The following is a 12395-nucleotide window of genomic DNA, read 5'->3' as shown; positions in this document are numbered from 1 at the left end:
AGATTGCACAGCGCTGGTATGGGAAATTGATCGTATTTTGTTTTGGGTCATATGTCGCAAAATCAGGTATAAACAAATACAGTGGATACGGGGGGCCATTAGAATGAGGCATAAGCCGGCGATAGGTATCAGGTTAGGTGACAAGCGAGGGAGGTGCAAGTGTTATTTATCCATGAGTGAATATACACGTGCCTTTGATTCTCGCAGAACGTTATCCAAGCAAAAGGGGTTTAACTTTCTATAGCTTGACGTCAGTCACTCCGGCCTCGGCCTCAATGGCCTTTTTGTCGTGCTGCCAGATCGGCCAGGGTCCAGAGGAATCGGTCTCGTGGCCGATATCCCCAACAACATCTTGGAGATATCGCAGCACTGCGCCACGCATGTCGATCAGACGCGCGGTCCGGGCCTCGATGGTCGTGCCTCCGATGTCGTGCACGGCATTGGGAACGACCATCGAGTGAGACGAAGAAGTGGCTTTGCCGTCGCTTCCCGCCTCGATGGCGTGCTTCCACCGTCCAATGAGCTGGTGTTTGTCGATGTAAGCCGGCACGGCGCCGTCGCTGCCCGATTCGAGAATCAGGATGCTTTTTTGCTTCTCCTGCATCGAGCCCGTCGGCTCCGGCTGAAGGAATTCGACCGAGCCGATGCGCCCGAAGGTTGTCAGGAGGTGTTCGTCCGACAGGTCGCTGGAGAAGTAGTCGTCGATGGAAGGGCGGGCGGGAGAGTCGGGCGAGGCGAGACTGAGGAACCGGGAAATGCTGATTGGCGCCGATCCCACTATGTCCTTGGTGATGTCGGTGGGTAGGATCGTGGTGGTGTGCTTCGACACAGGGGTCGACGCGCACGTGGCCAGCGCCTTTTCGTACGATTCCCGGACGTCGGGCTTCTTGTTGGTTTCGTCCAGGATGGCTTCACGATCCGAGACGGGGGCCTGCATGATCGCGCCCGAGATTACTGATCTCGGTTGCGACGGCGAGGACGAGGTTGCGCTGGTGAGATAGTGCATCACGTCCTGACATCCCGTCGAGTGGCCCATGATGACCACGGGCGTGGATGAGGACTGTGTGACGTTCTCGCGGATATAGCGTATGGCGTGGCTGATTTCCTCCACCTACGCGGTAGTGCAAAAAGCAAATAATGTCAGATCAGATCTGCAATAATGAGGCTGGATGCGGTGAAAGTTGACAGGGTCAGAGGGCTGGCCGAGTGCAGTAGTTCACTACTTTCTTCTCGTGCGAGAACCCAAGTCGGCCAACGTCGGCTCCGTGCCGAAGCAGGAAAGATTGAGATTTTTGTCCTCTCACTTACATCGCGGTTCAGATCAAAGACGCCAAATGCCCTGCCGGCCGATGATAGCTGGACGTGCATAACCCTCCATTTCTGATTCGGTGCGTTGCGCGGAAACAACGCAGCCAGGTCATCGACGTAGCCTGGACTGCGGAAGCTGTCGTACAAGCCGCCTATGAAGAGAAGGACATTGGGCGGTTGAGCTTCTCTGGTGACGCCGGCGTTGGAGGGAGTGCGGTAGAGGTATTCCAGGAGCAATAGATAACGCTTTGGAAAGTACTTGTGCAAGATACACTCCATTCTGACAGTGTCCGTTAACAACGGTGATGAGGGGAGAGGTGGTTAGACGTTGTTCGGAAGCGAGTAAGCGGCAGACGATGGCAGTTGTGAAACGGGGCTTACTAGGCCAGACCCTCTAGGCGCGGACTTAGTGTGGTGTGGTTATAGAGAAATAGATCAAGATCGTTATCTGGACAAGCAACTGTCTGTGAATAATGGAGACGATACAGCCAAGGCAGGTGGTAGAGAGATGAAGGTCTCTGATGTGCAAGGCTGCATTTCAATTTTCTAATCAGTCAGTTGTAGCCGGCATCGGGGCTGACAGCCTCCTGAGCTGACGACCAATCATATATGGCGAGGCTGAGGGAGGCGTTTTTGGCGAGGCTGGGCTCCACATTACTTCAGCCTCGCCAGCGTAGCGACATCAAGCGGGACTATCAACGAACTCGAAAGTCACTTGGAACGGGATACTTAATTTCTGTTAAGAATATTCTCAGAAGCCCTTTCTACAGTCTTCATGACTTTTCACCTGGTACTTTCGGATGGAGTCGGCTGCCCTCTAGCTAAACCTAGAGCGCCTTTTGGGATCTAGCGGATTTGTTATACCAGATCAGGCTTAGGGGCATGTGCGACCGGTATGCGCGACCGGTGCATCTTCTGTCTTCTTCCTTTCCACCCCCTGACGCTGTTAATGAATAACTTCAACACCTCTCGCAATGGCAGAAGAGGACCTGCCTATTCGCACTGGAGGCGACGTTGAAGGCGACGTTGAAGGCGACGTCGACGGCGACCGCAATAATCATTCTCCGATCAAGGCGGAGTGGAACTCAGAAGTCAAGCACGAAGAGACCGAGGCTGTTGTTGTCCACGTCAAAGAAGACGACGATCTCGATTCAGAAGATGTGCCTCTCTTGACTCAATCCGACGAAGGACACATCGACGACATCCCCCTTCTGAACCCCTTAGAGACCGAGCAAAGGAAATCCGCATATCTGAACCGCAAATTCCAATGGCACCTCTCTTACCTGAAAGAGCTGCCATTATATTTATATACTTGTCTTCAAGCGACGGGCCGCCTGTTCATATCCGCCCTGCCAACGTACTGCGTACCCAGCCGCATACCACCCCCTCGCCCAGGCCCAACAGCCTACCTGGACGCTCTGCGCGGCTACGCCGCCGTGATCGTCTATATCTTCCACTTGTACGATAAGCGCGGTGACCTCTCGTGGCGCCGCTACCCGTTCGTCAGCACCTTCTTCGCCGGGTCCGGCATGGTCAACCTCTTCTACGTTATCTCGGGCCACGTCCTGGGGTATGGGTTATTATTAACCATGCACAGGAAGGAAGAAGGGCGGATGCTGCAGGGTCTCGCCTCCGCCTTGTTTCGACGGTATATGCGGCTCTACGGCAGTGTTGTGGTGGCCTTGATCATCACGCTCATCCTGCTGCGCCTGCGTCTCTACAACGGCGTGTATTTTAACAAGATCTACTTTGAATCCATCGATGAGCAGCTCAAAAATTGGTTCGTAGACCTCTTCAAGTTCTGCAACCCTTTGTCACCGAGGATCACGGACATCAAGGACGACAAGCCTCTTGCCAGCGCCTATTTGCCGCAGATGTGGACTATCCCCGTGGAGTTCCGGGGCAGTGTTTTCTTGTTCGCGTTCTGCGCGGCCATTTGCAAATTGACCGCCAAGGCACGCATGGTGGTCATGGGGGTCGTCATTCTTATGGCTTATTGCTGGCAGGCCGTCTACATTGCCGAGTTCACTGGCGGCCTCCTCATCGCACAGCTATCTCTAGTTCGCCACCCGGAGCGCATCTCGGAACCCTCCCCATTAGCCATGACCGAAACCACAGACGCAGAACCGACACCGCCACAATCGCGCCTTTCTGAGATCAGCCACACCGTCCTCTTCATCATCGCCTTCCTGCTCCTTGGAGAAAACGACGCCGGACAAATGAAAATGCGCCTCTGGGGGGATTTCCCTTGGGTATATCTCGACAAAGTGGTCCCACCCTGGTGGAGCGAGACGGCGCATTATATCTTCTGGCTCGGCTGGGGCAGTCTGGGCCTCGTGTATGCGTTGGAGTTCTGCCCGAGGCTGCAGCGGCCGCTGGAATGGAGGGTATCGCAGTACATTGGAGAAATCTGTTTTGGCCTGTACGCTATGCACGTCCCAGTCGGCATGGGCTTGCAGAACCAATACATGAATTCCTGGCGGAATGAATGGGCTGGTGAAGCGATTTGGGGTTACTTAGTTGAGGCGTTGGTTCTCACTTTCATCGTGGTGACGGCGGGGGACTACTTCACCCGGATCGATCGTGCCGTGGTTCGGTTGGCGCGTTCTCTTCAGGAAAGGCTGTTCACTAAGTGGTAGAATTATTTCTCAATTCCATTGATTGATACTCTGTGCCCAGTCGATCGAATATCCCTGGATCATCCACCTAACGACGTCAACAACAAGGTCGAAACTATCTCAATCTCTTCCGCTTCGAGGGTGTATCCATCAGAAGGCGAGAGAAGGTAGAGATCAAATGGGGTTTAGCGTGATCATGAGAACGATTCGCCTTGGTCGCATGTGGCCTGCACCATCGTGACCAGGAGGTATTTGAAATCAACGAAGCCACAAGTGTCATCCCCGGTGTCTTAGAGGGCTGCGCCGGCAACGTCAAAGTCGGACACCATAGCTCGTTGCCTCCCTGGAATTGTGACTTCGCCGACCCAAGGAGGCCATACCGGCATGGGGATGGTCAGACACGGTGAAGTGCGTGAGACCGGTGCGTTGCTTTTAATGTGATCAGACACTCAGGTTCCATTTGTAGCGAGCATCGTCCAAGCAAGGCTGCACGGGTCACAATTCCGTGCTCAGCCAATTTCATCTAGCGCTTATTCTGAAAAGCACGAAGATCCGCCCATTTGCAAGGTCGTCGCAGTCACTGGATAAGATATTGTTGTTCAGATAGCGAATCTCAACCAAGCGCGTTGAGAAAGACCGTATGTGCTTGTAGCGGCGGGAGGAGGCTCAACTGACTAACCAAAAGTAAAGGAGGCGATGGCTGCTATAATCGGAAAGAAGTATCTCCGACCCTGACCCGCGAAAATCATAGCGTGTTTGGCGTTTCTCGTGTCCCCAATCTCCGTCCTCATGTCATATATCAGTCGACTGGCACTACCGCTCAACGGTCATGCGCTCAACTCCTCGAATGTTCAAGCATCCAGGACCTAAGCACGTGGAGAACTTTGTTCACTATTGCGCTATCGTGCCGTTTCTTCAAAGAACAGCCACCGCCGTCAATGGCACGCGCCATAGAGCAGGGGCCTGGAAGTGCCACGCTTCCGCTTGGACTTTTTTCCCACGCAGGAATACCGTGGCTATACATCTGTGCGTCTGACTTTCAACCCCTTGGCTCAGCAGGCGTGGCTCGATCCTTGGGATCGCGCTTGTCCGCGCTCATCTTGATACATTGGTCAACAAGTGTCTCCATGAATCGGTAAACATTTCTGCCATCCTCTATTCCTCCAGCTCGTTCACGGCAGGTATACACAATGGGCCGTCATCCAATGCAACCCATCTCGCGGGGGCAATATTCCAAATAATAGGTATGTGTTCTACATCAACAGCGTACAATACGCTTTGATGGTCCCACCAGTTTGCTGGCAAGTTTAATTGGCCTGTGCTGTCAGCCCCCCTGTCAAGCCCTTCAACGGGCTGGTAGCGCGCAAACACCTATATCTCGCCTACGAGCACCTGTTGAAGTCGGTATATAATGCAGCCATCCTCATTGCGAAGTCAGAATGGCGATCGTTGCCTCATTCTAGATTTCATTTCATCTCTCAGCCACCATGAAGATCAACACCTCGTGGTCGTTGGCGATCAGCCTTGCCTCGTGGTATCCATCAGTCGATGCTTTTTGGCGTATGAATTGTGGTATTGCCCAACTCGGTCGGATCGATCCCATCATTAGCCCGGGTAAGGTTTCAGGCCATACGCATGTGTTGTCGGGTGCCATCAGTGAGTCTTGTGCCAACTCTTTTGCACGCCTCATCCCGCTGACAGGATAAAGATATCGACACAACATCAACATTCGATTCTTTGTCTCGGGCATCTTGCACTACTTGTTCAGTCCAGAAAGATCTGAGTGCCTACTGGACACCTCTTCTCTACTATCAGTACAAGAATGGCTCTTTCATCAATGTCCCAAATGGAGGCACTGTGGTTTACTACCTGGGTCGAGGTGACGACCGCGCCAACATCATTCCTTTTCCAGAAGGATTTCGTATGGTCTCTGGTGACACCACAGCTCGGTCGTACGATAGCAACACTCTCACCTACGGGACGAAGCAGAGCCCTGGACGGCCTGTTTCGGATAGAGTCAGCTTTGTGTGCATCGACTACGATAAACCCCAGCAACAGACTCCTGCGTTGAACAACACAAATTGTCCCGATGGTCTTCGTGCTCAGATTCAATTCCAGAGTTGCTGGGACGGGGTTAATCTTTACAAGCCCGATCAGTCCCACGTGGCCTATATGTCACAGATTGACAATGGCATTTGTCCACCTACTCATCCAAAAGTGTTGCCTCATCTCTTTTTCGAGATGTACTACTTTCCTAACGACCTCGATACGTCGGATGGAGGTCAGTTTGTATTTGCTAACGGTGACGCCACTGGCTATGGTTTCCATGGCGGTAAGTCTTGCCTATAGATATCTCGTCCCGTCATGCCCAAACTGATGATGCTTAACCAGACTTCCTGAATGGATGGGATAACCAGACCCTCAGTGATGCTGTTACTCAGTGTATCAATGCAAACGAGGATGGAGTCATAGAGGAATGTCCACCTCTGGCTGCTTCCAACGACGAATACTTCGGAACAAACTGCCCTGAGCGTGCATCACTTGTCAACGAGCAAGTTATAGGAGTGCTACCCAAGCTTCCAGGTTGCAACAATGTGACGCATGGACCTGCTTCCGCTCCCCAAGGAATATGTCCCACACAGCCCAGCCTGAACAATCTGACCGACACCGACGGACAGACAAGAGTTCAACCAGTTGCCAATGTCACCACACTTACCCTCTCCAATGGCCAGACTGCCAACTACCAAGGGTGCTATGTCGACTCGACGGGGGGAAGAGCACTTTCCGGCGCAAGTACCTCGAATGCAACTGGAATGAGCACATCTACCTGCGCTACGTATTGTCTAAACCAGGGATACTCCGTCTTTGGCACAGAATATTCCAAGGAATGCTACTGTGGACCTTCAGTTCCTGCCACCAAAGCCAACCAGACGGACTGCGCAATGGTTTGCTCTGGCAACTCGACCGAATACTGCGGTGCCCCGAGCCGTTTGAGCGTCTGGACCGTTACCGGCAACTCTACTCAGCCGCCGCCTCCGGGACCCTCAGTAAGCGGCGCAACTTATATCAGCTGCTATTCCGACAACGGCAATCCGCGAACCTTAGCAACACGCACAACCAGCTCCCAGATGACTCTCGAGCTTTGCGCACAAGCGGCTCAAAGCGGTAATTACAAGTACTTTGGTATCGAATATGCCTCAGAATGCTGGGTCGGCAACACGCTCGCGTCCTCCGCCGCGCCAATCGCCGAGGGCAAGTGCAGTATGCAATGTTCCGGCAACAGCTCCGAGGTCTGTGGAGGTCCCAACGCCTTGAGCCTGTTCCAGAACAAGAATTTCCAGCAACCTGGGAACCAACCTACCGTGAGCAACTTCACGTTTCTGGGCTGCTACATGGAGGGCAGTTCGGGACGTGCACTCGGCGGGTCACAGAGCTATTCGACTTCGGACAGCGGCATGACCGTCGAGAAGTGTGTGTCGACTTGCTCATCCAAGGGCTACAGCTATGCTGGCGTCGAGTACAGTAAAGAGTGCTATTGCAACAGCATTGGCATCACGAATGGCGGTGCCATTGCGTCCAATCCCGCGGACTGTTCCATGATTTGTGCGGGCAATCAAACAGAGTACTGCGGCGGGTCAAGCAGACTTACCGTCTACACGCTCAAGCCGAATAACTCATCGAGTGTCGCAACGACTGGCAAACGGCACTTGCATAGCAGAGCCTTTCTTTCAAGTTTCTTCGGAAGCGAGCAGTAATTGATGGGGTCGGCGCGGTTGGTGTCTGTAACGCAATATTGCGAAAGCTCTCACGATTTATGCAGCGGCGGTCTATAGAATTGCATCGTTTCCCAATAGAGCAGTTAGAGCAGTTTGGCCGGATTTCTGTATTTCAACATGCCATGAGAAACATATTATCTACTATCCTAGGCGAGCACATCGGAGCTCCGTCCTGTCTGAAATGCTACCCTGAACTGCAATGCAGCATCAAACAACCACGTGTTACAAGGTACTAGCCTTGATAACCCCAGATTTCGTGTTCATCTACCGGCGCAGCTCATTTGTGTAACCCGGACTGTGGCTCGGAAGGGACAACCTGAATATCGGGCTCTTGGAGGGCATTTTGAGCTCGCAGATGTTCCTGGCCCTGCCTGATGACGTCTTCCGCTTGGTCTTTGCTCAAGGCCTGTTTGCGTTTGATGTAAGTCCTGACACCAGGGACTTTGAGCGAAAAGGAGACAAGTTGCTTCTTGAGGGGTAGGGAGCCAGTCTTCTCCTCATACAAAAGACAGAGAACGCAGAAAACGATAAAGACCCAGTACATGATGTAGGAGATGACGGATCCATAAGTTGCGGTATTCTGCCAACCTAGAATCGCGTTGAAGACGTCCCAGCCATTGTCAGTCTCCGGATTGCAACAGTTGACGTGCCAAATTGTTTCTCGGATGTCATAAGATCCTGGCCCGTTTCCTGCTTCGGCAACATCGCTACCGACTTTGTGAGCAAACACATGGTATTGTAAGCTCCAGATGGATTTGGAGAACATTCCTGCGGCGATGAGGTAGAGAACACTGGTGGCGGCTATGAGGAAGATCTGGATCGACAGGACGTTACCGCCCCTATAGAGAATCAACCCAACGGCCAGCCCAGCCAATATTCCTGTGATCACGGGGATGGGGAATGCGGTGGCAGGCTGACCCAGCGAAACTCCGCCGACAAATACCACAGCCTCGACGCCTTCTCGTAGAGTTGTGATCAGCGGTAAAATGAACATGACATAACGTCTAGACCAGCTGCTGAGATAGGAGCCGACGCTGTGATGCTTGTTCTTTTGCTCGACTAATGCCTGAGCTATCTTCACCCTCCACTTCTCCTGAGTCTTGTTGATCCGGAGCAAGGGGAGTCCCATGGCCGTAATAATGATAGACGCGACCAGGTAGAAGATACCCTCCCAGAGGTCTTCGGATTGAGCCCAGATATTGTGGCCTAAACCGTAGAAAACTCCAATGAATATGCCGCCGATGATAAGGCAGATCAAGATTCCGAGTATGGATCCCCACCATACTTGCTTGACCAGGCGTTTATAGATTTTCTGGTCCTGATCTGGCTGGCCGAGAGTTTGTTTGAGGAAGGAGAGAAGGACTGAAACGACAATGACGGCTTCCAGGCATTCTCGGAAAACGATAAAGAAGATCTGGGGTGCGAAGACGTTGACCATGGTGAAAAGAGTCAAAGCAGTGAGGAGAAGGGCGCTCTGCTTCGGGGGAGAAGTTGTTGGCCTTGGTTGAGGTTCATATGGGAAGCGTCAAGCTCAGGCACTGACTGGGCTACTTTATCATCTCAGGTAGGCCATGCTTGCTCCTTGCGGCCACGGATCCTACAAGCTAAACAATCCCCTAGTCTTTGGTCACTCCGGGAATCGGCATAGTGCGATGGAGGGAGTGTGGACAATACCAGCACTGATATGGAAGTGGGGCTCCTGATGAACCTCACACCGCGGACACAGACCGCGACTATTAGTCGCAGGATGCCCGTGGTCAGTGGTGAGTGGTCAATGCATGGCGGAAACAACAAGCTTTAGCCTTCTCACTTGGCTCTGACAAGCTTTTCTTGGGCATCCACCAGGGTTACTTCCTGCTAGTCAGACCACGTTCTACCGAGGGGACTGCGAGGAACTGCAAGCGATGCTCGAAAAATACGGACACCGGGAGGAGATTGCTCGATTACCATTATCTAATCGTATCTCCCTGGGATCAATCTTATCAGATACTTTTCAGGGGTTTACGTATGCCCATGATTTTTTTCGTCAAGCATCCATGTCTGACCCCGAACTCTAACCGCCGACCTGCCCTGTCCACGCCGACGCGCGGAATATTAACGAGGCTTCAGAGTTTTCAAGCTGCAGCTTCTCGTAAACGCGCACGTGGTTCTCTCGATACTCAATGCGACCTTACAACAATGATGCCGGTGTTTCCGTCCGACGTCGGATGGTCTTCGCTCTCTCGAGGCCTACAGATCCAAAAACCTCTCAGCACACTAACCACAGCCACTAGGAAGCCACTAGCGATGGCGGATGCTTCAATAACTTTGCAATCGGCGCGGAGTGAGTGTTGCTCTCGGTGGGACTGCTACGCACCTTAGCCAAATGCCCGACTCAATTGGTCTCTCAAGGCCTTGTGATCAGAGTCCGATAATCAGATAATGCTCTGCTTCCCTCGGCGAGGGATTGCAGCACGCTTGTCACATCACCTACAGTCCTTGCTCTCACATCTCCTCCAGTTCTTCTGACTCGCTTTGACCGCCTGTAGGTGATTCCTCATCATGATTTGGTTCACTTGGCTGGCTCTGACGCTGCTGGTCTCCCCATGTCTATCCAAGACGGTTGAATACTGGTTCAATGTGACCTGGGTAATGGCGAACCCTGACGGCTTGTACGAGCGCAAAGTCGTTGGCATCAACAATACATGGCCGCTCCCACCAATTGAAGTGGACAAGGGTGATCGGCTGGTAGTCCATACGCATAATGGGCTTGGGGACAAAGATACCAGCATCCATTTCCATGGTATGTTTCAGAATGGTACCACCGACATGGACGGGGCAAGCATGGTCTCGCAATGCCCTATCCCCCCCGGCTCATCATTCACCTACAACTTCACTATCAACCAGAATGGGACCTATTGGTATCATTGCCACGTCGACTATTGCTATCCCGATGGCTACCGTCAAGCACTGATTGTACACGACCAAGACGCCTATTTCTATCATGACTATGCGGAGGAGTTTGTTGTGACGCTTAGTGACTGGTACCATGACCTTGTCGAGGATATCCGTTTCAAGTCTCTCTTCAATCCGACAGGGGCGGAGCCGATACCAGATTCATTCCTCTTCAATGACACGCACAATTCCAGCCTTGCTGTTCAGCCCAATACGACCTATCTATTACGGATCATAAACATCGGAGCGTTTGTCGGACAATACTTTTATATCGAGGGTCACACATTGCGAATCGTCGAGGTAGACGGCGTCTACGTCGACGCTGCCGAGGCAGACAGACTTTACATTGCTGTGGCTCAGCGGTACTCTGTTTTGGTCACGACAAAACCCACAACGGACAAAAACTACGCCATTGTGACGGTGGCGGATCAAACTCTCCTCGACACGATTCCTGAGCATTTAAGACTCAACAATACTAACTGGCTGGAGTACAATAGCTCTGCCCCACACGAGGAGGCCGTGGTCACTCTGGATGTTGTTGACTCTATACCGGCCTTTGATGATTTCACCCTTGTGCCAAACGATCGTGAAATGCTATTAGGCGAACCTGATCAGCGTATTGAATTAGCTGTTGTCATGGCCGAGCTGGAGAATGGCCTGCCGTATGCGCTGTTAAACAACGTCACGTACACGCCACCAAAAGTACCAGTGCTCTACACTGTGCTGTCGGCTGGGGAACAAGCCCTCGATAACCAAGTCTATGGTAACACGAACGCGTTCGTGCTCGGTCACAACGAAGTCATTGAGGTGGTGCTGAACAACAACGATACCGGATCCCATCCCTTCCACCTCCACGGCCACAACTTTCAGATAATCAACCGAGAACCTCCGTTTGCCACCTTTTACAACTATTCGTCGCTTGCTGACCCCGTGCCGTTTGATCAGAACAACCATTCTGCCTTCCCCACCTATCCAGTCCGCCGAGATGTCATTCTTCTTCCACCGCAGGGACATCTTGTCTTTCGTTTCGTTGCGAACAATCCCGGCGTCTGGTTTTTCCACTGCCATATCGACTGGCACTTGGCTCAGGGTCTTGCTTCCGTGTTCATTGAAGCGCCCCTCCAGATCCAAGAGCGGGTCCATGTACCCGAGGACCACTATGCTGCCTGTCGAGCTGCAGATGTCCCCTTCACGGGAAATGCCGCGGGCAACACCGAGGACTTCTTGGATCTGAAGGGCGCTCCTAAGCAACCTGAAGTCATTCAATACGGGGGCTTCACTACCAAGGGTTATGTGGCCATGGCGTTCGCCGTCTTGTCAGCAGTACTGGGCATTGCCTCGCTGGCCGTCTACGGCATGAGCGATATCAAATATGCCGCCAATAACAAGCGCCACATATACTTGACCACACATGAAAAGTACCGTGATGAGCCGGTACCTGAAAACGTGGCTGTGCCGCCCAAGGTTGACTAGGATTGTGAACAAGCAAGCCACAGCAACAAATGGTTTGTTTAGAGAACTGTATTCAATATGCCGGGAGTGGCGGTCTGGGAAGATAGTTAGCAACAATTTGAGTCGATGGAGTACCAAGTATAAAGCAATAAGAACATGATTGCAACGTAATTGATAAGATATGATGGATATACAGTATCAGAGATCTTAACCGTCTCCAAGTTATTATGGTGACTTGACTTCCCTGACTTCTCGGAACTTTAGTCTGCAACGCTGCTGGTAAACGGCGCCCTTCTCCTATTTAAGC

The 12395-nt window shown here is 52.3% G+C and overlaps 5 protein-coding genes across 5 annotated transcripts; 3 read left to right on the top strand and 2 right to left on the bottom strand.

The window, feature by feature from the left end:
- Positions 1 to 238: 238 nt before the first annotated feature.
- On the bottom strand, positions 239 to 1587 carry PV08_08668 (uncharacterized protein; the record flags this gene model as incomplete). Its single annotated transcript, XM_016382993.1, has 2 exons — positions 239 to 1111; positions 1309 to 1587. The coding sequence occupies 2 exons, from the start codon at positions 1585 to 1587 to the stop codon at positions 239 to 241; spliced, it is 1152 nt and encodes a 383-aa protein (XP_016233696.1).
- Positions 1588 to 2282: 695 nt separating this feature from the next.
- On the top strand, positions 2283 to 3947 carry PV08_08667 (uncharacterized protein; the record flags this gene model as incomplete). The annotated part of the gene is made up of 1 exon (XM_016382992.1): positions 2283 to 3947. The coding sequence occupies one exon, from the start codon at positions 2283 to 2285 to the stop codon at positions 3945 to 3947; it is 1665 nt and encodes a 554-aa protein (XP_016233695.1).
- A 1466-nt stretch (positions 3948 to 5413) lies between these two features.
- On the top strand, positions 5414 to 7681 carry PV08_08666 (uncharacterized protein; the record flags this gene model as incomplete). Its single annotated transcript, XM_016382991.1, has 3 exons — positions 5414 to 5582; positions 5635 to 6258; positions 6318 to 7681. 3 exons carry the CDS (start codon positions 5414 to 5416, stop codon positions 7679 to 7681), a joined length of 2157 nt encoding a protein of 718 aa, XP_016233694.1.
- A 298-nt stretch (positions 7682 to 7979) lies between these two features.
- PV08_08665 (uncharacterized protein) lies at positions 7980 to 9140 on the bottom strand (the record flags this gene model as incomplete). The annotated part of the gene is made up of 1 exon (XM_016382990.1): positions 7980 to 9140. One exon carries the CDS (start codon positions 9138 to 9140, stop codon positions 7980 to 7982), a length of 1161 nt encoding a protein of 386 aa, XP_016233693.1.
- Positions 9141 to 10243: 1103 nt separating this feature from the next.
- PV08_08664 (uncharacterized protein) lies at positions 10244 to 12109 on the top strand (the record flags this gene model as incomplete). Its single annotated transcript, XM_016382989.1, has 1 exon — positions 10244 to 12109. One exon carries the CDS (start codon positions 10244 to 10246, stop codon positions 12107 to 12109), a length of 1866 nt encoding a protein of 621 aa, XP_016233692.1.
- Between the last annotated feature and the right edge of the window lie 286 nt (positions 12110 to 12395).

Source organism: Exophiala spinifera, assembly GCF_000836115.1.
Source record: "Exophiala spinifera strain CBS 89968 unplaced genomic scaffold supercont1.6, whole genome shotgun sequence".
NCBI classification, from domain to species: domain Eukaryota; kingdom Fungi; phylum Ascomycota; class Eurotiomycetes; order Chaetothyriales; family Herpotrichiellaceae; genus Exophiala; species Exophiala spinifera.
The sequence above is the reverse complement of the archived record's forward strand: the minus strand, read 5'-3'. Positions and strand labels throughout refer to the sequence as shown.